The 27,706-nt window shown below is 40.2% G+C and overlaps 1 protein-coding gene across 5 annotated transcripts in view; it reads right to left on the bottom strand.

The window, feature by feature from the left end:
* Positions 1 to 27,706, bottom strand: part of TRMT44 (tRNA methyltransferase 44 homolog) — a 105,081-nt gene that overhangs the window by 19,171 nt on the left and 58,204 nt on the right. For all 5 annotated transcript variants that reach the window (XM_029591782.1, XM_029591800.1, XM_029591790.1 and 2 more), the window contains exons 7-8: positions 12,368 to 12,474; positions 2,927 to 3,110 (exon numbers count right to left, since the gene is read on the bottom strand). In XM_029591782.1, the coding sequence (XP_029447642.1) occupies positions 2,927 to 3,110; positions 12,368 to 12,474 (291 nt within the window). The remainder of the gene's footprint in view (positions 1 to 2,926; positions 3,111 to 12,367; positions 12,475 to 27,706) is intronic.

Below are 27,706 nucleotides of genomic sequence, written 5' to 3'. Positions count from 1 at the left end.
TAAAATGAACAAAATCCTCTTCTAGTCTAATCACCTCTGGAAGCACATTCCAATGCCACATATCCTGTCTCTGGATTCAGATAGATGGAACTTAAGAGACGGAACTTCTAATAATTTTGCTGAAGAACATAGGTGCAGTGAGAACGAGTATTTTTTAACTAATGCTTGAATACTAGGAGGCACAAGTGCCTTAAAGATGAGGGTGAGAATTTTAAAATTAATTTTTCATTCTATTGGAAGCCAATGGCGACTGGCTAAGACTGGAGTTTTATGATTGCGAGGGGAGGCATCAGAAATTAGACAGGCAGCAGAATTTTGGATAAGTTGTAATACATTTAAATAAGACCGGGGTAAATCAAGAAACAACACGCTACAATAATCAAGGGATGAGAGTACCAGAGATTGGGTCACTGTCTGAAAATCAGAGCGGTCAAGAAAAGGCTTAAGAGAACCATATAGTTGATGTGATGGCACAATGATAATGATGAGTCTACTTCAACATCCAAACCATGAGCCTGAAATTTGATAGGAATAGAGTGATTGTTAAAGGTAAAATTAGTAGGATATTTCTCTGGCAGAATACGAGATAGCAAATCTATATCGGTCTTACCAATGTTAAGGGCTAGACTACTGCATGTAAGCCATTTCTTAATGTGACAAGCAAGAGGCAAGTTTTTGTAGAGCTTGATCCATAGTTGCAGAGACTGGGAAGAAAAACTGTATTTCATCCGAATATAGTTTAAATGAAATGTCTAAGTCTGCAAGAACTGATCAAAGTGGAATCAAATAGAGACTGAAGAGAACAGCTGAAATTGTGGATCCTTGAGTATATATAAACCAGAAAATGCATTGCCAGTCATGACTTTGAAACAATGATCTGATAAAAATGAGTTGAACCAAGAAACAACAGTTGAGGAAATCCCCACTGACTGAGCGTGTCAAGTAGAACTAGCAAATACTGAATGAACAGTGTGAAAGCTGCTCAAAATGAAAGCTTCAGTGTTATGAGAGGACCAAAATCCAAATTGAGAACTGTTGAGGTGATTAGTGTCAATATAGTCTTGCAATGGAGTCAGAACCACTTTTTCCAAAATTCTGGACAACAATGGTATAATAGAGATAGTTCTTTAGGTCAGCAAGGGCTGAACTACTGCAGTTTTTAGCATGGCTAGCTAGGTACGTTCTTTCAGAAAGTGAAGCATTCACTGGTATGGTGATAAACCATCCAACGTCAGATCTGCTCTAATAAAACTTTTAAGAGCAGCAAGTATTAAGTGGACAATAAAATATTTTTCATCCCATTTAAAATGGAGATTACTTCAACAGCTGAAAATAGGTAAAAATTCAGACTAAACAATAGCAAATGGCTGTAACTCAGAAACAAGTGACTCAGACCTCATTTTAGGTAATGTCATTCTGAACTAAGCTGTGAAAGGCATTTATAAATGTAAGACAGGAAAAACAAACACTGAAGACACTGTTATAGTACATTAATTGACGCAAGAAAGGTTGAAATTGTGGAAATGGAAATTGTTAGCTACCTGCTATGAAAGTTGACCTTCAGAAAGGCCAAGATTTGCTTTGTAAAAGCTCAACCAGAGAATGACAAATTCCTGCCTCCCTTTGCTTTTTCTGATAATCCTACTTGTCCTCCACTGCCTGTGTTTGTTTTTTGCTTTTATTTTTTTTTTTATTACCGCCTTACAAAACTATATTTCTTTCAACAATGGTTAACCTGCCTTACACAAAAATCTGTTGCCTTGTCGATGCTTTTATTACTGACCATACCTTTCAGTTCTTGGAATGTCACTAAGGCCTGCTCATCACCTTGGAGTCAGCCTTCCCTGAAGTCCAAGAACCTAGTCCCATGTTTTCCGACCTTTACAAGTCCAAGACACACCTACTTTAATGAAACTGTTGTGTAGCAAACCAATCTCCACTGAGCAAGCAGTGCAGACTTGGAGAGGGCCAAAAGAAGAGCCAGGGAAGAACTGAAAGCCCCAACAACCTTTCTTCTAAATCTTAAAACAGAGTGGGTGGAGACATACTTGAACCTGTCATGATAGACCAGTTCCCTTTATATACAAGTCCAGCAAAAGGGAGAAGTCGGTGAGATGCGAGCAGCCAGCTCATTTGTTACCTTGGCTGTGACATGTGGCTTCCAGAGCTCATTCACTGCTGCTGCTCCCAACACTCAGTGTGAGTCACATCTAGTACTCCATGCATGCTCTTCCTATCTCATTCAGCCTGAGGATGAGGACTGAAAGGAGGCAGCTCAGGAGGAGGAAGAGGTGCTGTGTGCAATGTGTGTGCTGCACAAAGTGTGGCCCAGCTATCTGTGCTCCAGATGCTGCTTATTAATTACCACACTTAGGGACTCATGCTGTAGATAGAAAGGCGCTCCTACACATTTTAAGACCAACTCCGGAGGTATCTTGTTGCTGTGAAGTGGTAAGACCAGAGCAAAAAGGCAGTGGTGATTTTATTGTGGCACACCCGAACAGGTCTGAAGGGCCACCCGTTTGGAAATACTGCCCTAGTCTTAGTATAGTTCAGTTTAGGTTCTAAATTTAACAAAACCTCTATCTGGAGGTTATAAGGCTGGTATTTAGATCCACTCAAAATTAAGAGAGAAAAAGTATCTCATCCAGATAAAGCTTCTGTGCTTTTGGGCCTGATCAAGCCCCTGGTATTCTGAACACACAGAGAGCCAAGGAAATTCATCTCTGTTAACCACGTTATCAACTCTTTTGGAGCATTCCAAGGCCACCACTTATCTTCTTTTATTTTTAAAGGAAAGAAGAGACACTGAGGCATGGGAAATAAAAACATAGGAACAATCATTTGTGGTGGTAATGTGTCTTGAGTATTCATTCTCAGCAACAGTCTAAGATATTACTGACAGTAAATACATACAAAAAGTTACCCGTTTTGTTGAAGGAATTCTAAGACAATCTTCTTCGACATTAAATCCACACTTATGGCCCACCTCCGTAACAAAATCCAGATATTCTCTATATTGGGTCTTCTTGCTTTGCCGTCGACTGTATTTTCCATAAAAATCAAAGAAGCAACAAGGCAACACAAAGTAACAACAGGAATAGGATGACCTGCAATACAATATTTACATTAGAAGCTTGTGAATGTTTATTGAAGATATATTGGTAATTTTTGTTACTAAAATCTGGAACAGTTTCTGAATATTTACAAGGGGTGTCTTGTTCTTTGGGAGAACATCTTTATTTATTTATTTGATTTATATTCCATCTTTCAGGCACTTCAAAGCAGATTACATTCAGGTACACTGGGTATTTCCACGTCTCCATAATCTATATTAATCAACCTAATAATTGAAGGTTGACCGACGTGCCGCAAATGCGCAGTAGAGACCAGCTCTACCGTGCATGTGCGGGCGAGCACGTCGGTCTCTGCCAACATCAGAGAAAAAAAACATGGCGGCGTCGAGTGGCAGCGGCGGTGGCTAGTAGCGAGGGAGGGAGGTAGGGAGTGAGGGGAGAGGTGAGAGACAGGGATGTAAGTGGAAGGGGGAGAGGGAGAATGAGGGAGAGGTGAGAGACAGGGATGTGAGTAAGTGGAAGGGTAAGAAGTTGTGGAGCAGAGAAAAAGGGAGTGGAGGGCTGAGGGGGAGGGGATGGGATTGAGAGAGGGTGGGGAGTGACTGAGGGAAGGGGAGAGAGGTGGGAGTGACTGAGGGAAGGGGAGGGAGGTGAGAGTGAGGGGAAGGAGGCATTGGGAGACAGAGGGTGAGTAAGACTGAGTGGAGGAAAGGGGAGGAGTGAACGAGGGGAAGGGGAGAGAGGGAGAAAAAGTATAGAAGGGTGCTGTGTTAGAAAATGGACTGAAAAAAAAATGTAATGTAGCCCGTTTTAACGGGCTTAACGGCTTGTATATTATAATTTGATCCATAGCCTTGATTTGGTAAGAAATGTATTTTAAGACTATCAGCTTCTATTTTTTTTTTTTTTTAAAGAAAAATAACAGCTTTGCTCTATTTTGTAGTGCATAACGCAGGCCCAGTCCAGGCAATATTATCATGCAGTTGAAAGTACACTATATGCATGTAAGATCTAAATTAAACCAGCTAGAATGGTCAAACTGGTGCCAAGGCACACTTTATTCTCTCACCCCTTCCTATTAAGTTTCATCTGGTCTTTCTGTCATCTTAATATGTGTGCGCTTGTGCTATCTAAATGTCAAGTCCTTCTAAAACCGAAGTCTTGTATTCTCCAGCATCAAGTCCAGGGATGCCACAAGCCAGATGAGTATTCTGGATACCTACAATAAATATGCATAAGATGTATTTGCATACAATGGCCACGGTGGCATGCAAATGCATCTCATGAATACAGAACGTTGAACCTGACATCTGTGCCAGGAAAAATCATAGAAACTATTCTAAAGAACAAAATTACTGAACATATACGTAGACATGGTTTAATGGGACAGAGCAAACATGGATTTACTCAAGGGAAGTCTTGCTTCATCATTCTGCTACATTTTTTTTTAAAGGGGTAAATAAACATGTAGGAAATGGTAAGCCAGTGAATATAATATATATGGATTTTCAGAAGGCTTTTCACTAAATCCCTCATGAGAAACTCCTGAGAAATTAAAAGCATGGGATAGGAGGCAATGTCCTTTTGTGGATTGTTAAAAGATGGGAAACTGAGAGTAGGACTATATGGTCAGTTTTCTCAATAGAGGAAGGTAAACAGTGGAATGCCCCAGGGATCTGTACTGGGACCAGTGCTTTGTAACATAATTATAAATGATCTGGAAAAGGGAACAACAAATGAGGTGATCAAATCTGCAGATGATACAAAATTATTCCAAGTTTTAAAATCACAAATTGTGAGAAACTGTAGGAGGACTTGTGAGACAGGGAGACCGGGCATTAACATGGCAGATGAAATTTAACATGAACGTGATGCACATAGAGAAAAATAATCCACACTATAGTTATACTATGTTAGGTTCCACTTTAGGCGTCACTACCCAGGAAAAGGATCTATGTATCATTGTGGACAATATGTTGAAATCCTTGACTCAGTATGCAGCAGCAGTCAAAAAAAGGAACCAATGTTAGGAATTATTAGGATTGTTTCACATTCCAATACAATTCTGCAGATGCCAGTAAGAGTCCTCGTGAGACTGATTGATAAACATGCTTCTGAGAAGAACTTTTGAACTGTGAAAACTGCTTGTCAGCAAGATTCTCGCGATGAGCCTTGAGGTCTTCTTATCAGTATGTCCTGTGCTGAAAGAGGTACTGCAAGTTTGCAGACATAATCAAAACTTGTTCCTACTCTATTCAAACAGTAAATAAGGTTTAATGCCTGTAATAGATTTTAGATTCTTGGTACGAGTTCTCTCTATCCAGGTTTCTCCAGGGGATTCATCTGAATAAATAGAGGATATTTTCCCACCCTCGAAGTCCTATGTAATTTTCTCAGTAAGCCTGAAGGAAAATTCCCCCCAGTTCTTGGTGCCGAAGCAAACGCAATTCTTAAGATGAGTTTATGATTTAAATATTTTTTCAATGACCACCTGATTATTAATTGCTTGTCCCTGACAAATTAAAAAATTGTCCTTCGGTGGGATAACACTCAGGAAAACAATGGGGAAGTTAAGTTAAGCATGCAGAAGACATACAGGTTTCAGGAATTTTGGAATCAAGTACTCCCTGGTTGAGATCTGCACAGTAGGTTTTATTGTATGTGGCATATTTGGAAAAATACAAGAAGAAAACTTTGCGATACTTATTGGAGTTTGTATGCATAGTCACACAGTGGAGTCTTAGCAGAAAAACCTTTAAATTTAGTAAAGTTGGACCATCATAACACCCCGCAGGTGCTGAACATTTTAATTAAGTATTTTCACCGCTAAGTGTTGTGTCCGTCGGTTCCCAACGCCCTCTCTCCGCCCTCCTCACCTCTTTGGCGCCTCCCTCTTCGCCCGCGGGAAGATTAGCTGCCGCGGCGTTCCTCTGCCGAGGTCCTCCGGCGTCCCCGGACCGGCTCCACGCTGCTAACCGCCATGTTTCCTGGAGGCCTAGGGGGGCGCGCATGCGGCACAGCCCCGACTAAAGTACTGGCGATGGCGCGAACCTCGTGGGCATCCCCTGAAGATGACGTCACCCGCGACGGATATTTAAGGTCTTAGAATTTGCTAACATAGCGAGTTAGCAAGGGGATTTGCTACCTTAGCTACTCTGCCTCCTCGGACTAACTAGGGGTACCCGCTCCTCGGGGGGCCTCGCTCTCTCTCTTACTTTGTAGATTGCAGTCTGGAACCGGTACTCGCTCCTCGAGGGCCCTTGTTCCTGGACTTCTTCGAATTCACTTCTACCTGGAAGTCAGCACTGCCTACTACATCTGTGAGGTACTCGCTCCTCGAGGGCCTATACTTTCCAGCTCCTGAGCTTCATCGGGACATTGTGTGAGTGTTACCATCAGGTTCGGTACATGAACTCTGCTTACCCTGCCTACTCACTATATTTCAGTTTCTCTACAGCTCAGCCTCCAGGGCTCGCTGTTCCAGCTTCTGAGGGACTACAGCCCAGCCGGGCATTCCAGCTCACTACTGCCACCTCTGGTGGTTCAGTATACTGTCTAATAAAAGAACTAGCGTGTGTCTGTCTCCATACTCTGAGCCTGACCGGTGGTCCCTCTCGGGGTCTTCCCCGGGGGTGTAGTCATCTGCCACTGGTCCAAGGATCCACCCACAACTCTTCTAAATACTACAGATTGCTATCTCCTCACGGAGAACACATCAATTGCTAACTCCTATCTGATTGCTCCTCCCATCAGATAGTGGTTTCATTACACTAAGGGTTATAAACAAGTATCAATCCTTTGATAAGTCCTTCTGGCAATTTTTTTTTTAAATTTTTATATGCTTATAAAAATAATATAATTCCCCAGAAAAATGCTCAGCAAGCCCAACATGATATCACGTTTCATATATGTGCTTCAGGGGCTTCCAATTTGTGCTTTAAACTGACAGAAGGAATATACATTCACATTGATATGATGTCAATAGCTCACTTTTGCGTCCATAAAAGGTTTAAGAAACCCCTGAAGCAGACATACGAAACACCTCCCCCCTGTACATAGGTTTGTACATAGGTTTCTCAGCAGCTTTATCAAAACAAATTGGACATGCTAAACACATGTCGTTTCTATAGTTACTTCCTATAATCCCTGTTATGCCCACCTCTTTATCTGTTACCTGTTTGAAGTGTTTTTCTCGTTTCAATGTAAATCGCCCTGCGAGGCGTTAGTTTTATTTCCTTGTAAACCGGGGTGATATGTATATTATACAGGAACCCCGGTATATAAAAACTAAATAAATAAATAAATAAATAAATAAATATCATGTCTGGCTTGCTAAGCATTTTTTGGGGGGAATTATATTGTTCTTATAAGCATATAAAAATGTAAAATAATTGCTAAAAGGACTTGTTATCAAAGGACTGATAATTATTTATGACCCTTAGCGGTGAAAATACTGAATTAAAATTATGTTCAGCATCTGCGGAGTGTTATGATGGTCCAACTTTACTAAATTTAAAGGTTTTTCTGCTAAGACTCCACTGTGTGACTATGCGATACATATTAGAGTTTGCATGCAACATTTTCTTCTTGTATAGTTATTTTGTTTGCACTTTTGTTTGGACTCCTTTTGTTTTGATTGATGTTTGGAAAAATGCCAGGAGAATTGCTGTAACAGCGACAACACAGGTATAAGGCACCAATAAAAGAAAGAAAGATAGAAAGAAAAGAAGTTTACGGCCATAAGTAAAACAGTACTGTTATATTTATTTATATATGGCTGGTTCTCGTGCTGCTTGAATGTGTGTGTATGTGATACAAATTAGACATGAAAAGAGAGTGAAAGATGGGTGGCAGAGGTTCTAAGCTCAAACCCCCCAAGGGAATGCTAACCATTCGCACCATGCTTCTCCCTTGACTTCTCGACTGGAAGTTAGAAGAAGCAAAGGACAAAGAAAGAGCCTCCAGGCTGTAGAAATTGACACTGGGTGACACTCCCAACTATACTAACCCCCTTGCTAATCCAGTCAGGGAGCCGCAACAGATGCTGAATGAGCTCACAGGTCTAACCCTCTCAGTAACCATGTGGCAATGTAAACAGAGTCAAACACTCCATAGTAAGCTTAGATTCCAGACAGGGTAAGAACATCCTGAGGAAGAAGCCTGGAAGCCTCTCTGCTGAAAGACGAAAACAGGATGCTGTAACAGTGTTTTGTATGTCATGTAGTGCTACAGAAATGACTACTACTACGTCTACTCCTCCTCCTCCTTTGACCTGGGAACCCTGAGGGTCCCAGATCAGGTTCAGTCTGACCAGAAGAACAGACTGCTCATCAATCTATTGCCCAAGAAAACTCGTTCTTCAACCGAATAACCTCATGGGCATACTAGGTGGAAAGAACACCTCCATGGACAAGTTCCACTCTGCCAGGCAACAAAAGCTCCCAATGTCAGGGTTACACCTGAAAGAGGAGATGACAACACTCTAAGCAACTGCAATATGGGTGCAGGGCCTCTTTTGCAAGATCCTCTGATCCCTGTTGCATGCAGCCCTGTAAAGGGTGTGTCATCTGAAGGTAAACATACAATTTGGGATGGAACCATCCCCGGAATGGTAGCCAAGCGCAACACTGATTGGCAGGAGTGTTACAAAGTGAAAACATGCTTATTTTGCCTAGCGGATACAAAAAAAGGCACGGCCCACATGTGGGAGAAATCAATGTCTACTGCTGGAGAGTGGATTACCACAAGAAGGAATTCAGTTTCAACACCACAAATCAAGGGTTGCATCATCATGTCTGCCACAGCAATGAATCTGCGATGGTTTGTGACCTGGAGGCTTTCTTGTGAAGGGGGATCCAAAGCATAACCCAATATGGGAGCAGCCTGTAAAGGCTTATCCCCTCCCCTCTCCATAGGTAAGGTATCCCAATGTTACAGCCCTGGTTATCCACCCCAAAATGGGTGGTTCCAGAGTAAAAAAGAGCACATTCTTGCCCAAAATATCTTAGTGCACCAGTGACTGCTGTAGAAGCCTGTGATGCCTTCTGCTACAAGATGACACATACTAGAGGACACCGAGTGATGGTGGCATCTCTGTGCTTAAGCTCAGCACTGCAACTGCGGTGCCTTGCACCTGTACAGTGGTGCTCCACTGTGCCATCGGTGACGCACATACGCTCGATGTTGCAGTGCCAGCCCTTGTTCCGTGTTGGCATAGCAGCCCAGGCCCATGCTGTGGCATGCTCCATGCTACAGCCTGAACCAGCAAGGAAGCTTCCATACTTGCGGCAATACACTGCAAAGCAGCTAACCATCGTGAAGCTTGCGATGGCACAGCACTCCATGGTGCCAGACACGAGGGCAGGATGGTACCCATGTTGAAACCTATAAATGGCCTCTAATGGCTATCAGTAGCATCTGCACTGGTGCACTTGGCCCAGGTAGCCCAATGTCAAGGTACACCCAGCATGTGTGCTGACTTTGCTCAACAACCTGTATGAGCCTACCATGTTTGATAGTGGGAATGGCACCCTAGGCACCCACCACATCAATGGCACCAACATCAGTGTCCATGGTGCCTAGGAACTCCACAGTGCCTATGGCCTTGGCAGCATCCAGCAATTCCCTGGTGCTTGGAGGTATAGACTCCCGCTGGTCTCAACTGCACCTGCAGCACTCTACCACCTCGAAGACACCCTTGGGTGATCAAATGGCATGTTACAGTGCTCGGTGGTACCCTTTGATATTATCAGTCAGCATCGATGGTGCGTGACAGTGCCCCCAGTGCCTATCATTGATGGCACTCATGGTGCTTGACAGAGTAGCCGACGACATCACTCCTGGTGCCTGATGGTGTCAACAGCGACAGAAACTGTCGATGGCACCCAGGGCGCTCAATGTGTCTTCACGGTGCCCATGACATTTGATGGTGTCAATTGCACCCACAGTATTGATGGCACCCATGGCGCTTGATGGCATCAATGACATCCACAGCATTGATGGTATTCAACTGCACTCACAGTGTCTAAGGTGCTCGATAGCACTCCACAGCCTCCTTGGCATCCCTGGTGCTCATGCTTCTGGGTAACATGCTCAGCATCTGACATCAGTGCTCTGGCATGGACTTGTACAGGCAACTGATTTTGGGCATGGCACCAATGGTGCAGCAACAGAGCTGATTGCCCAAGCTCATACTCACTTTCTTATCTAAGACAACTGCACTGCCAGTGCAAATTGACAAGCAGGAGGGGAGGCTATGTCATCCAGGGCACCAGAGTTGAAGATTAACTAGGGCCCAGGAGTTCTCCCCTCAAGAATGTTCCAGTCCTGGATTCCTTTACTGTTTTGAGACCCCCGTTGGTGCCCATTGGTCGGATGAAACTTATGGAACTCCTGCCTGGATAGGAACCCAGGAAAATCCCCAGGCTAGTGGCCTACCTGGCTCACACACAAACTGCAGATTGCCAGTCTCACAAGGCACTGCCACAGGCACAAGAAACAGACAAACTGAAGGAGAGGATAACACTAACAAGCTGCAGGTGCAGCATTATTTAATACAAAAAAGAGAAAAGGAAATTAGAAATGAGAAACCCTTTGCCAGGTTGCACAGCCAACTGGGCTCACCATGCAGCCAGCAAAGAGAAACCCTGAAAAGGAGAAAAATCAAAACACAAAATACTGAAAGATTTGTAAGGAAAAACCAAACTTATAGGCTCTACTAGAAAAACACTACTGCAGCTGCAAAACTTTCACTGAAGTAGCCTTGAGGGAGAGCGCAAAGCTCAACCGTGATCACATGGCTCTGTGGAAAAAAAAACACTGAGGGGCTCTGCTTGGAAAGCAGGGAGGTGACTACAGCTACACATGCTCAGTAAATCATGCTGAAAGCTCTAGAATCTTTAAGAACAAAGTTCTGTGCAGGGCTCTGTCGGATGACGTCACCCATATGCGAGGACTGCCATCCTGTTTGTCCTTGGAGAAATTTCAGAAACCTGGTACGAGTTCTCTCTATCCAGGTTTCTCCAGGTGGATTTATCTGAATAAATAGAGGATATTATCCCGCTCTCAGAGTCCCTTGTGATTTTCTCAATCAGCCTGAAAAGAAAATTCCCCCACGGTTCAGGAATGGAGAATAAAATAGAGAATATCATAATACCTCTGTACTACTCTATGGTGCGACTGCACCTAGAATACAGTGTATGATTCTGACTGCCACATCTCAAAAAAGATATAGCAGAACTTGAAAACAAAGAAAGGCAACCAAAATGATAAAGGGGATGGAATGGAAGAAAGACAAAAGAGGTTAGGACACTTCAGCTTGGAGAAGATACGGCTGAAGGGAGCTATGGGAGAGGTCTATAAAACCGTGAGGGGAGTGAAATGGGTAAATATAAAAAGGTTATTTACTACTTCATGAAGTTAATAGATAATTTAAAAGATTACCCACCCTTCAAAAACTAAGAGTGGAGCACAATAAAACATCTAAAATATCATTGGTAATACAAAAGAACAAAGTAACAATTTGACAAAATAAATTGAAGAAAATATTTTTCCACTTAATGAACAATTAAATTCTGGAATTCACTGACAGATGATGTGGTAAAGGCAGTTAGTGTACCTGGATTTAAAAAAAAAAAAAGTATGGCATGTTCCTGGAGGGAAAGTCCATAAACTGTTATTAAACAAGAAGACTTGAGGAAAGCTTTTGCTTATCCCTGGGCAAAAGCAGCATGGAATCTACCTGCTAATTGGGATCCTGACAGATATTTGCAATTCGCTACTGCTCGAAACAGGATACTGTGCTTGATGGGCCCTCAGTCCGATCCAGAATGATAGTTCTTAATTGCACCAGAGAAACTATGGATGAGCATAGTTGAAATAACATTTTATTAAACAGAGTATGGCGGGGGTACTTGGAACCATGGATCAACATTTGATGTCAGCAGCAGCAGCGCTCTCCCAGGTCCTCAAGACTCTGAAAAGTAACCCCTTAGTCCCCCTCCCCAACAAACACGCTTCAGTTCTCAAATTGGCCACCCTACCTGGCATTTAAAAGTTTGCCTCACATACAACCTTCTGCATGAAACGAAACCAGTCTCTCTCCATTGACTAGTCCCAAAACTCTGTCGCAGATGTATCCCATCCCATCATTTAATACTTTGCCCAGTTTCATTTTGTTCTTGGTTGCAAGGTGCCATATATAATCAATAAAGAAGAATGCAACCTCCTGGGCTAGCTCCAACTGGAGTCATGTAACCGTTAGTATGATAACTGAATCCACCCTTACTCACCTAGCAGCAATTACTGGTAACCATGGCGTGAGCTCATCAGAATGATTTCCAATTAACCAATCAATTTCGGGAAACAGGTAATCATTGCTAGGGGTAATTGCACATTCCTTGAAAAAAAAAAAAAAAGGAAAGAGCATGTTAGGATATTTTATTTTTCAGTGGAGAAAAAACCCCCCATTAAAACAGCACCTACGAGAAGTAAAATATGCCCTACAAACTCTATGCTGTATATATGCTAGCATTAAATTGAGGATGGGAGTTGACTAAAATGAATGTAAAGAATGAGGATTTCTTTTCCCTATATTTAAGAGGTACTGCTCTTCCCTTCCGCTCAAGTAATTATCGCATACAGTACTTTGCTCATTTAACAGCTCTAAAATAATTTCTAAAACAGAATAACTGTCTATTTATTTATTTAAAATATTTCTATACCATCTTTAACAATATATATAATTAATCAAAATGGTTTACAATACGAATTAAAATAAAATAAAATCATATGCTATAAAATAAAGTGTAATAATCAATTGATCATAAAATAAAATAAAAATACCATACAATAGACCGGAAAACTGGAATATTTCTAGAAAAATAAGATGTAAATAGAAATAGAAATAAAATAGAAATAAAAGATAGGAAGTTGAGAGAAAAATACAATATCGTAATCAAAACCTCGCTAATCTAGCATATAATGTCTATGGCATAAATGGTTGGCATTTAATTTCAAAACAGGACTTTTTCAAGTGGCAATCTTTTGCTACTAGAGATGAGAAAAACTAAAAATTAGGATCACAATTGCAGATCCTGCACATCAGATGGGTTTTAATGATTTACAATCCTAGATCACATAAAAATGATCCACAAAATAATGGCAAAAAAATAAAGATTCCAGTATAATCCGAGAATTCTAAACTGGCTGCTCATTCACGCCATTTCACCTACCCTTAACCCCCCAATCTATCTCATGTTCCCTTTACATCCCCTTGCACCTCTACACTAAGCCTTATATATCCTGCAGTAGCTTCCCTGAACCTACCCTCATGATCACTATTTGGTCTCCTACTTCTGCTCATTATAATTAACCTCTGCACCCTCCTCATACTCACTAATCACTCCTCGGCATCTTTTGCACGCTTCTCATCCCCATTTGCTCTCCTTGTATTCTCCCTTACCCTCACATCTCTACATTCTCGTTCACCCTCCACCACCCTCCACATCCACCCTTGTCTCCCACTTTCACCCCTCTACGTCCTCCATCACAGTATTGTACTAGGTCAGATCAATGCCCATTCAGTGCAGCATCCCATCTCTGTCAATAGCCAAACCAAGTCACTAGTAAGTATCCAACAGATCTTAATGGGGAAGATCTCTTCCCTGTTGCTCATTACCAGTGTGGGAGGTAGTGATCCCCACATCTGCCTAGCTAATAAGTGATAATGGACATGTCCAAACCATTTTTAAACCTAGCTATGAAAATAAATTTGGCCACATCCTCCAACAAGAAATACTACAGCATTATTCTGCATTGACTGAAAAAATGATTTTTCAATGTGCAAAAGTTACTAGTTTCATAAAAAATGCCCTAGTCCTAGCACTGTTTCAAATGGTAAATAACTGTTCCCTATTAACCTGTCCCACACATTCAATTTTATAAAACTCTTATCATATCCCCTTCTCCAAACTGAAACACTCTGTTTATTGCCTTTTTTTCATAAGGGAGCAGATCCATCCCCTTTATCATTTTGATGCCCTTCTCTCTACACCTTTTCTAATTCTGCTACATCTGTTTTGGGATGGGACCACTAGAACTGCACAAAATACTTAAGGTATGGTCACATTATAATCTATACAAAGGCAATATGACAGTTTCAGTTTTATTCCCTATTCCATTCTAAATATATTTTTTAACATAGTATTTGCTTTTTGACTGCCACTGCACACGCTGAACTAAGGATTTCAAGTATTGTCCACAATGACTCCAAGATCTTTTTCCTGTGTGGCGTCCAAGATGGTATTTTTAAACTGTGCCCATACCTGATGCAGACTTTTAATTCACCTAACCCCTCCTTTTAGTGTCCTTATTTCTTCATTTTATCAGTCTCCTTTAGCTTTAAATGCTACTGCAGTAGTTTTGCTTAATGTCGTCCTCTCAGTGAGTATATCAAATTTGATTGCATTATGATCAACTATTGCCTAAATCACCTCACCATTGTTAGCCCTTGCACCACATCCCGCATGCCACTGAGAACTAGAACTAAAATGGCAACCCCTATCATTGTACGAGGCAGTCATTCATGACATCTAGAAATGTAACCTCCTTGACCCGCCCTGATGAGACTTTCACCCAATGAATATTGGGGTAACGGAAATATCCCATTTTTATAGTGTTCCACTTTTAGTAGCCTATCCAGTCTATTAGCTTTTCACAATCCGTTTCACCATCTTTGGGTACAAAACATCAGTGCCTGCTTTTTTTTTCTTCGAAACCTCCCCCCCCCCCCCCCCAATATAGATTTAAAAATGGAATCTTTGCCTGCTATTCTCCTCCCCTTACCTAAACACCCCTTTGGGAATGTCTCCTCTAAACATGGCTAAAGCTCGCACGGTTCACATCACCACATAGAGGTCACATTTAGGTGTTGCTGCAGTGAGAGGGGACAATTTTCAGACGATTTACACACACAAATCTTTTAATTTCTGACTGCTTCAAGATCCCCACAATGTGGTCCAGAATCACAGTGATAGTTTACTAGCCTAGAGCGGGTATCATCTTTGGGGCAGAATTTTCTACCTGCCTCACTGTTCAGAATCCGTTCACGGCAGACCACAGTATTTCAAGATGCTTAGTTTTGAAGAGAGACAAACAACCTGCCAGAGGGAAGCAATCTGGATCACCACCTGTTGGTATAGTGGGGATTCAGAAGGGGACCAGAGAATACCAGGCAATATATCTATTTGTTAAAAAGCATATAGCACGCATTGCAAATACATATTCATGGCGGTTCACAGGCGTACATAATTTAAAATAAGGACAATAACAAACAATACAAGCTTCGCAAATGGGCAAAAATTCACAGCATATAGGGAAGTCTAATCTCTAAAAGACAAGGAAAAAGAGGTAATGTTTCAGTAACTTTCTGAAGGCTTTCAAAGAAGGAGAACCGCACAAATGTTCAGGTATACAGTTCCATAGTATAGGTCCAGAGGCTGATAAAGCACGGTTTCTTGTGAACTCAAGTCTTGCCAGTTTAACAGTGGGTACTTCCAGTCGTGCTTAGATGCAGAGTGCAGCTGCCTAGGGGGTTTGTAGAATCAGAGTTATACTCATCCAAAGTCAGTTCTAGCTGCGATGTTCTGCACTATTTGAAGAGGACAGATTATACCTCAGCCTTCCTGCCAATGTAAAGCGTTTCACTAGTCCAGTGAATTCAAAATCAAATTTTGTACAACGGAACAGAAATTTTGATGATCAAATAGAGTTTGTTTTTTAAACAGTGATAAAACAGGATTTGACAACAGCAGAAAAATGATTTTTCATTGAAAGGTTGGAATCTATTGTAAATCCTAAATTCCTTTTTGTCTGATTGGTAGACTGTCTTTGAAATGTGAATGTGGTTGGAATAGGATAAGTGGGAGATGTTATAGCTGAGAGAATATGCAAAGCAATTTATTAATATTGCACAACCACCACAAATATAAAAAAAAAAGAACTGATCACTTATTTAAAAATTGCAAGGAAATGTTTCTCCTGTGTTTCGAAAAGCTTTTTGGGTTTAACAAACAGGAAGCATGCTGCCTTGCACTTGAAAGCACGTAAAGGCAACTGCTTTTCTCTAAGATACCCCATGACTAGTGCACCAAAACTAGACAGAGGACTGCACCATGCCAGGTTACAAGCTGATGAACAACATCTGTTGGCTATAGCTGTCAGCACAACTGGCAGACACCAGCTAACAGCACAGCAGAATAAGTGTCCATCTTGTGAAATGTTGGAAACGTGGGCTTCTTGAATTTGAAGCTTTGGACTATATCAGATCTTCCTAATTGTGCAGTCTTTGCACTGAGAAAAAGATGATCAGACTTTCTGCTGGGGAGCATATCACAATACTAATCTTTAGACAAGAGTCACTAATTTCAGGAAACAGCCCTCTTTGGACACTTAAGACAAAGCCTTTCAAAAGTGCATGTGCTTTTCATAATTTTTGGAATTATTTGTCAAGTTTTTTTTTTTTTTTATGTATATGCAACTCTTTAAAGGACCAATCTGAATATCTTCCGATTGGGGTATTAAGCCAAAATATGGCCACGTTTTAATTTTAATAGCCTATTTTTTTGGTTGATTTTGTGCTTTATTAGTAAATTGATTTGCATATTATCCTGTTTCCCCATTTTTCATTTATTCCCTTACGGATTGCTGTCATACCATCCTTAGTTTTAAAAACAACATTGATATCTTTGGAGATTATTAGTTAAACAAAATAACTATAAGAAAGAGCACTGACAGAAAAATTAGTGTTCTAATGCCAATTACGAGTGCAAATAAATAGAACATCCCCGAAGAACATGGAAGGAAATGTTAGATTTAAGAACTTGACACATCAAGGGGGTATTTTTGTAATATTATGCATAAAAGTCAAATATATGCATAAGTTACACCAGTTTTTTTTAAAACAGACCTGTGCATTGAAAATTATCCCACCAAATCTACCTATACAAGTTACACCTGCTAAGATGTGCACAGAATCTTTCCTTTGAGGTTTACACACATACTTGTAAAATGTGAAATAGGCATGCAAACTCAAACCCTCCCTTACCCCTGGGAATGCCTCGAGTCAGTCCACGTAAATGTGTGCAAACATGACATACGAATGCAAGTTTACTTGTATATCAAGCAGGCAACTTTGTAAAATGTCCTTTCTGCACATAAAACACTGCTTTATCTGTAGATGTCCCCCTTGAAAATGACCCTTAAGAGCATTAGGCAGTTCAAGCTGCCTCTCACTGCATCTCTAGGACAGTTTATCTCCTCACTGTTCTTTAAATATTTTTTTTTCCTGGGAATTATTTCTTCTCTCTTTCATATTCTTCACAGAACTACAAGATAACAGGACTTTGGATTTAAAAAGGTGGTAATTAGCATGAAGCAAGATAAAAATCATGTTGTGACAGTTTATGTTTAGCAAACTGGTGGGTAGCTGCCAGTTCTATTTTTATGGCGCTGCAAACAAATGCCACAGAACAGTTGCTATACTCCTTATGCCTACCCTAGACAACCCATGGCGGCCTATTAGAGAGAGAGGTATTATGGCAAGGTGGACATCTCCAAGCAGCAGCAGGTCAGCGATCCAGTTAAATTCATCACTGGTATTACACTGTCAGTACATTCACTGATAAGAGGTTATCATAAGCCACCTGTGCCATAGGAGAGCACATTTAATCATTATCAAAAACAGGGCAGCAGCTTTTAAGTTTAAAAGCACATGTGACCAAAAAGACCAACTAAGAATAGCAAAGCAGCAGATGGGCAGAGAAGCTCAGAAGAGTTGGCCCTTTGTGTTCCCTCCTAGACAGCAAAAATAATAATATTGGCTTTTACTGGTATTACAACATACATGGGGCTCCAATGTTTCCTTTTTTTCCCCCCCTGCCATGATCTCCTTGGGCCAAATGCAGCATGACAGCATGCTTCAAAACCATTTCTAAAGTTATTCTTTAACCATTTACTGTGTTGTACTTGGATGTCAACAAAACTCTTGATAGTGTCCTACATAGGACGATTATTGAAAATACTATGCATCCTCGGGGTAGGCCCCAAGGGAGTGGACTGGTTTAGAAACTAGTTGAGTAACAAGATGGTAGGGGACAGCACTAATGGAGTTTAATCAGAGAAAGAAGGGTGGATAAGTAGAAAGCCTCTGGGATCTTGCCTGGGGCTGATTCTGTTGGATCTCATTGTGAGTGATATAGCAGAAAGGGTAGGAAGGAAAAGTTTTCTTTTTTGCAGATGATTCTAAGATTTGCAAAAGAATGGACCGAATGATAAGAGATTTAAGAAAGCTTGAGGAATGAAGAGTGCCTGGCATTTATGAATCAATGCAATAAACTAATAAGACTCGTGCATTTGGGATGCAGAAATTAGAGGGAGCAGTATATTATGGGGAAGGGGATGTGACATGTGGAAGATACTAATATGCACAAACCAGGAAACCTTGGGGCTATCGTGTCTGACAGTCTTATGGTATCAAATTACTGTGATAATGGTGGCCACAGTCAAGAGGCATACTAAGGTAAATAGAGAGAGGTATAACCAGTAAGGGGGTGGGGAAAGGGAGATGATAATGCCACCGACAAGATCATTGGTGAGACATCACCATTTCTTGAAACTGTACATCCAAAAGGATACAGACAGGGTGGAGGTGTTCCAAACAAAGCATACCAAAATAGTGTACCAGAAGGTACATAAAATAATTAAGAACATCATTAAGTAGATCTAGAGGACAGGAGAGACAGGGAAGATATAATAAAAACACAGGCAGCAAATCTTTTTTCAGAGAAAATATTTTAGAACAAAGTTGTCACGATACAAGGTACAAAAGAGCAGCAACACTAGAAAATGTTCATGGAAAACATGATAGATATATAGAATGGCCTCCCAGTAGTGATGGAGGAGACAAAAACAGTAATGAAATTTGAGAAAGTATAGAGTAAGTACAGAACATCTCTAATTGGGAATAAAGTGAAGGGAAATCCAGAGAGCAAACGTGTGCTTTCTCCTTCAACAAACAGGGTAGAATTAGCTATGACTGGGCATCTTGTTAAAACTGAAGAATGGATGGACGGTGCACATACAGGGAGTTAAAAACTAAAACTTGGGAGAAAGTTCATCTTTCAGCAGGACAATGATCACTAGCACAAGGCCAAAGCAACACAGGAGTAGTTGAACAACAAAAAGGTGAATGTTCTGCAATGGCCAAGTCAAAGTCCAGATCTCAATCCAATGAAGAATCTGTAGCACTATTTGAAAACTACAAGCCATAAGCGATATACAACCAACCTGAACAACCTGGAGCAAATCTGTCAGGAAGAATGGGCCAAAATCACTCCCAAACAGTGTACTTTAAGGAGTATATCAGTTTGCAATAAAACTTACAGTCTGGAACAAAGTGTGGGCCTCTCCTGACAGGCCTGTTTCAGTATGATGCAGGAGAGAGCGAGAGAGAGCGAGAGACTTGCCATAGTGTCTCCTCCCTAGACAGGTATTTGTATCCCTATGGGAGGCCCACCTAGTAACTCGAGGTGAGGTTTAAGTATTAGTGTAGGGGTTAGGGGCCCACTTTCACATTCAACGTGAGACGTACGAACAGAACAGTGGTCTCTTGTGAAGATTTGATGACCTACGGAGTGAGGAAACTCACTCCAAGATGAGATTTGTGCAATGTTCTCTCCACCTAGCTTGTTGTTACCCAGGTAGAGAGTCCATCAAGCTAGGTGGAGAGAACATTGCACAAATCTCATCTTGGAGTGAGTTTCCTCACTCCGTAGGTCATCAAATCTTCACAAGAGACCACTGTTCTGTTCGTACGTCTCACGTTGAATGTGAAAGTGGCCCCCAACCCCCTACACTAATACTTAAACCTCACCTCGAGTTACTAGGTGGGCCTCCCATAGGGATACAAATACCTGTCTAGGGAGGAAACACTATGGCAAGCCTCTCTCTCTCTCTCTCATATCATACTAAAACAGGCCTGTCAGGAGACATCGTGAACCGTGATACACCGGCAATATTGCACTAATAGTGCAACTTGCAATAACAGCCTTTCGCATAGGTGATAGTGCAATTCGCGATACACATGCTTATCTTGCTCACAACTTATCATGAGGTTTGGCCTCTGCCTCCATCCCATACTCCATTGTATATAGTAACTTACTGTATATAATAATTTATCTTTCGTTCTCCCCCTCTTTTTCCTTCCCTCAGTTAAGGCAACCTTGTTATAATGTAACTTTTATGCTCCTTCTAAATGTCTCTAGTTGAATTGTTGGTTATAGTTCTGCTTAGTTCGATATAAACCGAGTTGATTTGATCTGTATCAAGGAAGTCGGTATATAAAAGCCTTAAATAAATAATAAATTAGCATAAGGTACACCCCTTTTAGGTATCGCATGCGATACCAATGCGATATTAGAAAATGAGGCCCTGTGTGTCGTTTGTAATTTACACAAATTTGCCGACTTTTTTAGGGGGTTGAATACTTTTGTAAACCACTGTATATTCCATCTTTTCATAAATGTTTTAAATTCCTGCAACAACCCTAGCCACAAGCATATTCTTTCCATCTGAAAGATTTCTAACATAATACGCATCCACATATGTGTAGGGGGAGCAGTGTCATCTATCCATTTAAGCAAAATACATTTTTTTTGTAATCAAAGATAGATCTATGTGCATTTGAGATAATGTCAAATTCCATTAACATAATTAAACAAAATATTTGTAACAATCTCAAGCCAAAATGGTTGTAGTGAAACATGTAAACAAAACTATGTATAAACATCCCTCTATCCTTCTGATATTCAAACATCTGTATTTGTTAAATCCATAAGGAAAAGTCTAACCCTATCAATATATGCAGAATGCAAAATTTTAAATTGCATTTCTCTAAGTCTAACATCTATCATAACATTGTATAATTGACTATAGTAGTAAGTCAGGTCTTTCACCAAAATAGAATTTTGTAAAATGACTGTGCTGTCAAAATATCTTCAGCACCAACCTCAATGACAATATGTATCCAAGTCTTATGTTTTTTGTACATGGAAATGGTTGAAAATTGTCGTATGGTGAACCTAAATGCTGTTGCGTGTAGTTTTAAAATAAAAACATTATAATAAAATATCTTCAGTGACATTTCCCCTAAACATTATATTAGAACAATTATTGTGTTTTTACCACATAATTTATTATAATTAATAAAAGATTTGTCCATCCTTCGCTGATCTTCACATGTGAACAATATGTGTTTCACCTGCAAATATGTATACCTATGTTAATTATCCAACTGATATTTATTTAAAAGATTTCTAAACCATCTATCAGCATTTCTAAGCAGTTAATTGAACATCCATAATATGCTAAAATATAAAACTTAAATTCAAAACTAATAAATCATAAAAATACAGCTGTAACTCACAAAAACATAAAACACCATAGGCTTATTAGAACATTATCTAAAAATTGACTCTGCAAAAAACTTAAAGTACCATTATCCAAACATAAGATAAATCATCATTAAAGACTCACTCTCTCATTGGTCCAACTGATCAAATGCCTACTGAAACAGATGCACCTTTGCTAGTTTCCTAAATTTCAGCAGATTAGCTTCAACTTTAATGTTTCCTGGTAAAGTATTCCAACTTTCTGGTCCTTGAACATAGAAGATGTGTTCTTGTGTTTTGTCCAATCTGACCTGTTTGAAAGGAGGTATGCAAAGAAGGTTTTGGGACTTTGACCTAAGACTCCTGGTGGGCTGATATATTTTGAGGGCAGCATTGAATATGGAAGGTGCTAAACCTTTCATAGCCTTAAGTGATGAAAATTCTAACAGGTGTTGATTTGTATTCTGCAGTCTCTGCTAGCTGCAGTGTACAAATCAATTCCTTTTCATATGGTCTAAAATTCTTTAATGATGTCAATTTTACAATGGATACCTCTGAATGTATCTGTAACCCCAACCCACCCTGAATCAAAAGTGCCCCCTTACAATGGTCCATTTATATAGAGAGAGTATCAGACTGAGCCTTAGAGTCTCTTCATCCCCCACAAGTGCACATAAGACGTGCACAAAGCTGCAGACATATGCGCGTGAAGAGTATTTTGTAACCTACCTATCTTTGCGCGCATCAAGATATGCACGTTTATGGAAACACACATTTATGGATACGCGTGGCCCTTTTAAACTCTACCCGATAGGTTTCAGTGTCAGCAAAATGTGCTCACTTGAATAGGTACACATGAAATCTAAAAATGGCCAAAACTAGGACATGCATATCCACCGATCGTATCCATGAATAAATGCACCCCCGCCACTGTGTTAAAACACCTTGCTTTCTTTATGAGAAACCTGTAAATGAGCAGGATATGGAAGGTCAAAATGTATCCCTTTTTGAACAGCTGATAACAGTATGGCGTAATCTTACTTCTGTTGTCCACAACTTGAGCTGAGAAATCCTGGAACATTAATATACTATTATCCATTATGGTACAACTTCTTTTTATAATGATATGCAGACAAAATTCAATTGTTTCAAGCTTAGTTCAAAATACGAGCTATGACTGTCTTGATAAAGAAAACCTAGACCAAATACCCACTCTGTGTATTCATTCAAACTTTAGAGGCAGTTGATCAGGCTGCAGGCCCAATTTATTTGGTAGAGTTTATTTACAAAGCTTTTGGAATTCAGTCTTTTACTGTTTCTGGTATTCATATAACATGAATATTATTTCATCTGCTTCTATTTTCTTGACCGTCTATTCTTTCCTCTAATAGTATATTTTTATGCTGTAGTTTTCAACCTGCTCTTGCAAACATAACAGTGTTGCTTCCTGTTCCGCAAATGTGTTCAATTGTTTTGATCTGTTGATTATATGCGACTACAGTTTCTTTAAATTCTTCCACAGTAGATTGGAATTTAGCAAGTTTATGTTCCAAAACTGCTAACACACATTTGGTAAGGTGTTTTGCTAACTCTTCTGACTTTATCAATACCTGTTGATCCTTTTCCTTCTACATACTGACCTCAGCGATTTTAGGTTTCTCTGCTACTGCTTTCCTTGTCTTTGTAGTCATATTGTCACCTTTTTTCATCACAAAATTATCCATGTAAATGCCAGCATACAATCTGATTCCAATTTTTCCAAGAACAAAATAAAAAAAGAGCAATACAAAATAAAAGATTATCAGTGGAGTGGGGTAGGAGCTCTGGAGTTCACATCTGCCTCCTTAGCTTGCCATTATGTGATTCCTATCTTATCCATTTAATGTTCTTTTTTTATGAATGTTTTATTTGTAAGCCACTACAGACTATGAAATATATAGTTAAACATCAGAGGGTTTATTTTGTTTTTTTATGGTCCATCCCAGTTGGAGAAATGTTAAGTTGAGAGTCTAAAAGCAGTATTGCAGAACTGGTAACAGATTAAGTTTGCCCACCATCTTTTTCCTCTAGAATTTTCTTGTCATTACCTCTTTTTCTTTTTTACTTGGATTAGTTATGCAACAAGTAGTAAGGTACTTTTCTTCTACTTGATTAGTTTTATTTATTTATTTGTTAAAATTTTGCATTTATTTTTGCTTTGTAGTTATTACTTGACTGGGATTTTTGAAAATTTGAATAAAAATAGAATAAAAAACAATCCACTGACATATCTGTAATGAATCTCATTTTTAGTACGGTAGCCCAAAAAAGCTTGTGCAAATTCTTAGCAGACCTGTTTACTGCTATCTTATTAAATCAATCTCCCTGATATTTAAAATGGAAAGGAGATTCAATAGAAAAGAGAGATACGGTAACACATAACTAAAACTGTTTGTTCAACATCAACTTGCCTGCACTTAGAGACAAAGGACTTTACTGAACAACAGAAATTAATTTGGCCCAACATGTTCCTACAACTCAAAAACTGAGGAAACCTAGGACCAGGGGGAAAATTTAAGAAGATGGTAGAAAAAGAAAAGAAAAAATTCTTAACAGATGGCAAACACTGAGGATAGAAAAAATGATCTCCATTTTTGGAAAGACAAACATATGTCCGTTAAAACAGTTGACAGCTTTGAAAAACAACTTAAAAGGCAACCCTAATAAATGCCATTTTAAGGATTCCCAGGAAATCTGCTTTAGAAAAAAAATTATGTTCCTTTATGAAGGGATCACACAAGTAAAATGCTGCTCTCTCGTTACTATATGGCTAATCTCTTAGCACAGACACAGTGAACATCATTCACCAAATACCAGTTCACTTTGCATAATATGCAAAATAACCAAAAGAAATATGATATGCAATTTAATTTCATGAATGTTCTTTAAAGATATCCTGAAAAACAAACCTATTTGTGGCACATGATGATTGAAGCTCATTTCTGTTTTAGAAGCTGTTTCTATGAGACAGTCTAAAACCCTAAGGGACAAGGGAAAAATTCTGAAAATAAGACCCCGAGAGCTTAGGTATCCAGGAAATGATGTATTTCATTACTGTAGTCCTGTTGTTGATGAACATGGGAAACGAAACGGCCGAATTTTAAAAATCGGTTACGCGCGTGGCTGGGCCCCTTTAAAAATGCGCGCGGAAGGCCCGGCCATGTGCGTAACCCCCGTTACGCACAGAATTGCCGGGCCCAGAGAAACGGGCGGTTCAGGGATGGTGGCGGCCAGTACATTGGCCATTTGCTGCTATGCTGGGGAAGCGCACACTGGCAGTCAGCCAGCACGCGCAAGTTGCTTCTGCTCCAATGGAGCAGTAAGCAACTTGCGCAGTAAGCTCCAATGGAGCAGTAAGCAATAAAATAAAAAGAAGTAGGCGAAAAGCTTTAGCAGGTGGGGAGGAGAGGGGAAGGCCAGGATGCAGCCACATAGAAATTGCATAAGTTCCCCCCCTTGCCCGTACATGAGCATGCGGATTATAAAATCTGGCATGCATGTGCACATGGCCATGGGATTTTATAACGTGCACATGTTATAAAATCAGTGCGTCCATGTGTGCGTGCGGAGATGGATGTGCATACCTTTTAAAATCTACCCCAAAATGCGCAAATTAGCAGCTTTCCAAACTGTGTTTCTGAATAATTACAAGAAAGTGCTGTGCATAGGATTGGACCTCAGCAGACCACAGATTCCAAGAAAATGTTTACACATATCCCTAACTCCAAGGTTAAAAAGTGAACCTGCTACATTCCAGAGTATCACAGAGCCCATGGCTCTTAGTTAAAAATAAATGTATCCTCATTAAAAAAAACAAACAAACAAACAAACAAACAAAAAAAAAAAATCACAAAAAGGTGGCCACTTACACTCCAAACTATTCTGCAACAGTGGAACTCTTAACCTGATTTATTATACTTGGAACCATGCTTTACTACATTCAAGAAGCAATTAAAAATATTTTTATTGAAGCTGGCATTTGGACTTGGTGACTAAACAGCATAAGGCTTATTACAAACACTAGTAAATCTAGATCAGATGGACAAAATTATATATATTTTTGCAGAGGAGATAACCGATCAGATGAGTAAGATACTGCAGCATTACTTGTGATTATCATATTGGTTTTATATTCTGTACCGACTTATTGTATATATTTATACTCTTTATGTTACTTGCTGAGAACTTGGGGTCGTGTGAGTAAAGCAAGTTTGCTTGAAAATAGCACTCTCTGTAGAGAACAGGATGAATTAGTCACGACACATGGGTGAGGTCTCCAATGGCACCTCAAAGTTCAGCATGTACGGAGGTTTGCAAGTGTCCGCACTGCCTCATAAGCTCCTCAGTTTATTTCAGAGTTTAAGCGAGGTAATCAACTCTCCAAGGAGGCGGGTGGTAAATAAGCATGAACAATTCATCCTGCAGTCTACAGCGAACCCTGTTTACAGGAAAGTAAACTTGCTTTCTTCATCAACAAGCAGGGCTGAATTAGTCATGATATGTGGGGAATCCCAAGCTGAGAATTGTACAGCGGAGCATTGACTGAATAAACAACCCAGCCGTACCAGTGGAGAGTAGACTACTGGGTGAACAAGGTTGCACAAAACTGCTTTTCTAAAACTGTCATCTCTTGATCCACTGTCAAGCGAGTAGTGGGATGTGAAGGTGTACACAGAAGACCAAATTGCAGCTTTGCAGATTCTTCAACTTGAAGCGGCCCTTAGGTGAGCCACTGAAGCCATCATGGCTCTCACTTCATGAGCCTTGAGGAGTCTATAAGTCAGCAGCACATAATCCGCAATACAGACTGCTAGTCAATTTGACAGAGTTCTCTTGGCAATTGCTACTTCCAATCTACTGGGATCAAACAAGACAACTGAGAAGCCTGATGAGGCCAAGTCCTTCTCAAATAATAGGCCAAGGCTGCCTTCCAGTCCAAAGAATGAAAAGCCTTCTTGCACTTGTGTGCATGAAGCCTTGCAAAAGCAATAGGAAGAAAAATGGTTTGATTGATGTGAAAAACCAATATCACTTTTGGAAGAAGCTTCAAGTATGTAGGACCAACTTATTGTGAAAGATCTGAAGGTATGGTGAATAAGAGAACCAATGCTTGCAATTCAATGACCCAAAAAGCTGATATGATGGCTAACAATGGTTTCTCCATGTGAGGAATTTTAAAGTAGCCAACTCCAGAGATTCAAATGGAGACTTCATCAGCTGAGCTTATGACATTAAGATCCCAAAGCACCAAAGATTTAGTGACAGGAGAGTTAGAATGCCACAATCCCTACATAAATTGATACCAAAGGATGGATGGATATTTGTGCTTCCTCCATCTGCTGATGGTATGTCACAATAGCACAGATGATATATAGAACTTGGTGTTATTATGACATGCAACCGAGGTCGTACTAAATCCCAAGAAAGAAGGGGAAAACAAGTACTGGAGCAAGTCCCTTGGATTACAAGCAAAAGGGTCCAGAGAGCCAGTATGATTCCAGGCCAAAAAGCTCTTCCATTTAAAGCTATATGATTTTCTAATCGAAGATTTCCTAGTCAAGATCAAGACATTCTCTACTTCTTTTGGAAGAAGCAGGGAGCAAATTACTATTTATTCAACATTCATGCCATGAAGGCACAAGACAACAGGTTTAGATGGCAGAGCTATTTGTTCTCCTGCTGGATGAGGGACGGAGAAGACCCCAATGGGATCAAAGGCCATTCAGATCACTGAATAAAGTAGGGGAACCACACTTGCCTTTGCTGTGATGGAGCAATGAGAATCATTCTTGCACATCTTGCAGCACTTGCTGCATTGTCCTTGCAATTAATGAGGTTAATGGATATTCATATGGAAGACTGGCATCCCAGCGTAGCAGAAAAGCATTGGGAGATGAACTGAACCCTACTTTGAAGCATGGAGCAAAATCTTTTCTGTTGTTCTTGAAAGCAAACAAGTTAATTGTTAGCTGATCCCAAAGGTTGAACAACCTGTCTGCCATTCTTTGACTCAATAACTACTTGAGTAGCAGAAGGACTCGGTAGCTGAGGCAGTCTGCCAGAATATTTAGCACTCCTGGAAGGTATGTAAACTATCAGGAAGAAACTCTGGTGAATTGTCTTAAATCTAGCCCCCAAATCTCT

This window comes from Rhinatrema bivittatum, chromosome 1 (assembly GCF_901001135.1).
Source record: "Rhinatrema bivittatum chromosome 1, aRhiBiv1.1, whole genome shotgun sequence".
Taxonomy (NCBI): Eukaryota; Metazoa; Chordata; class Amphibia; order Gymnophiona; family Rhinatrematidae; genus Rhinatrema; species Rhinatrema bivittatum.
This window is presented reverse-complemented; position numbering and strand designations above follow the sequence as displayed.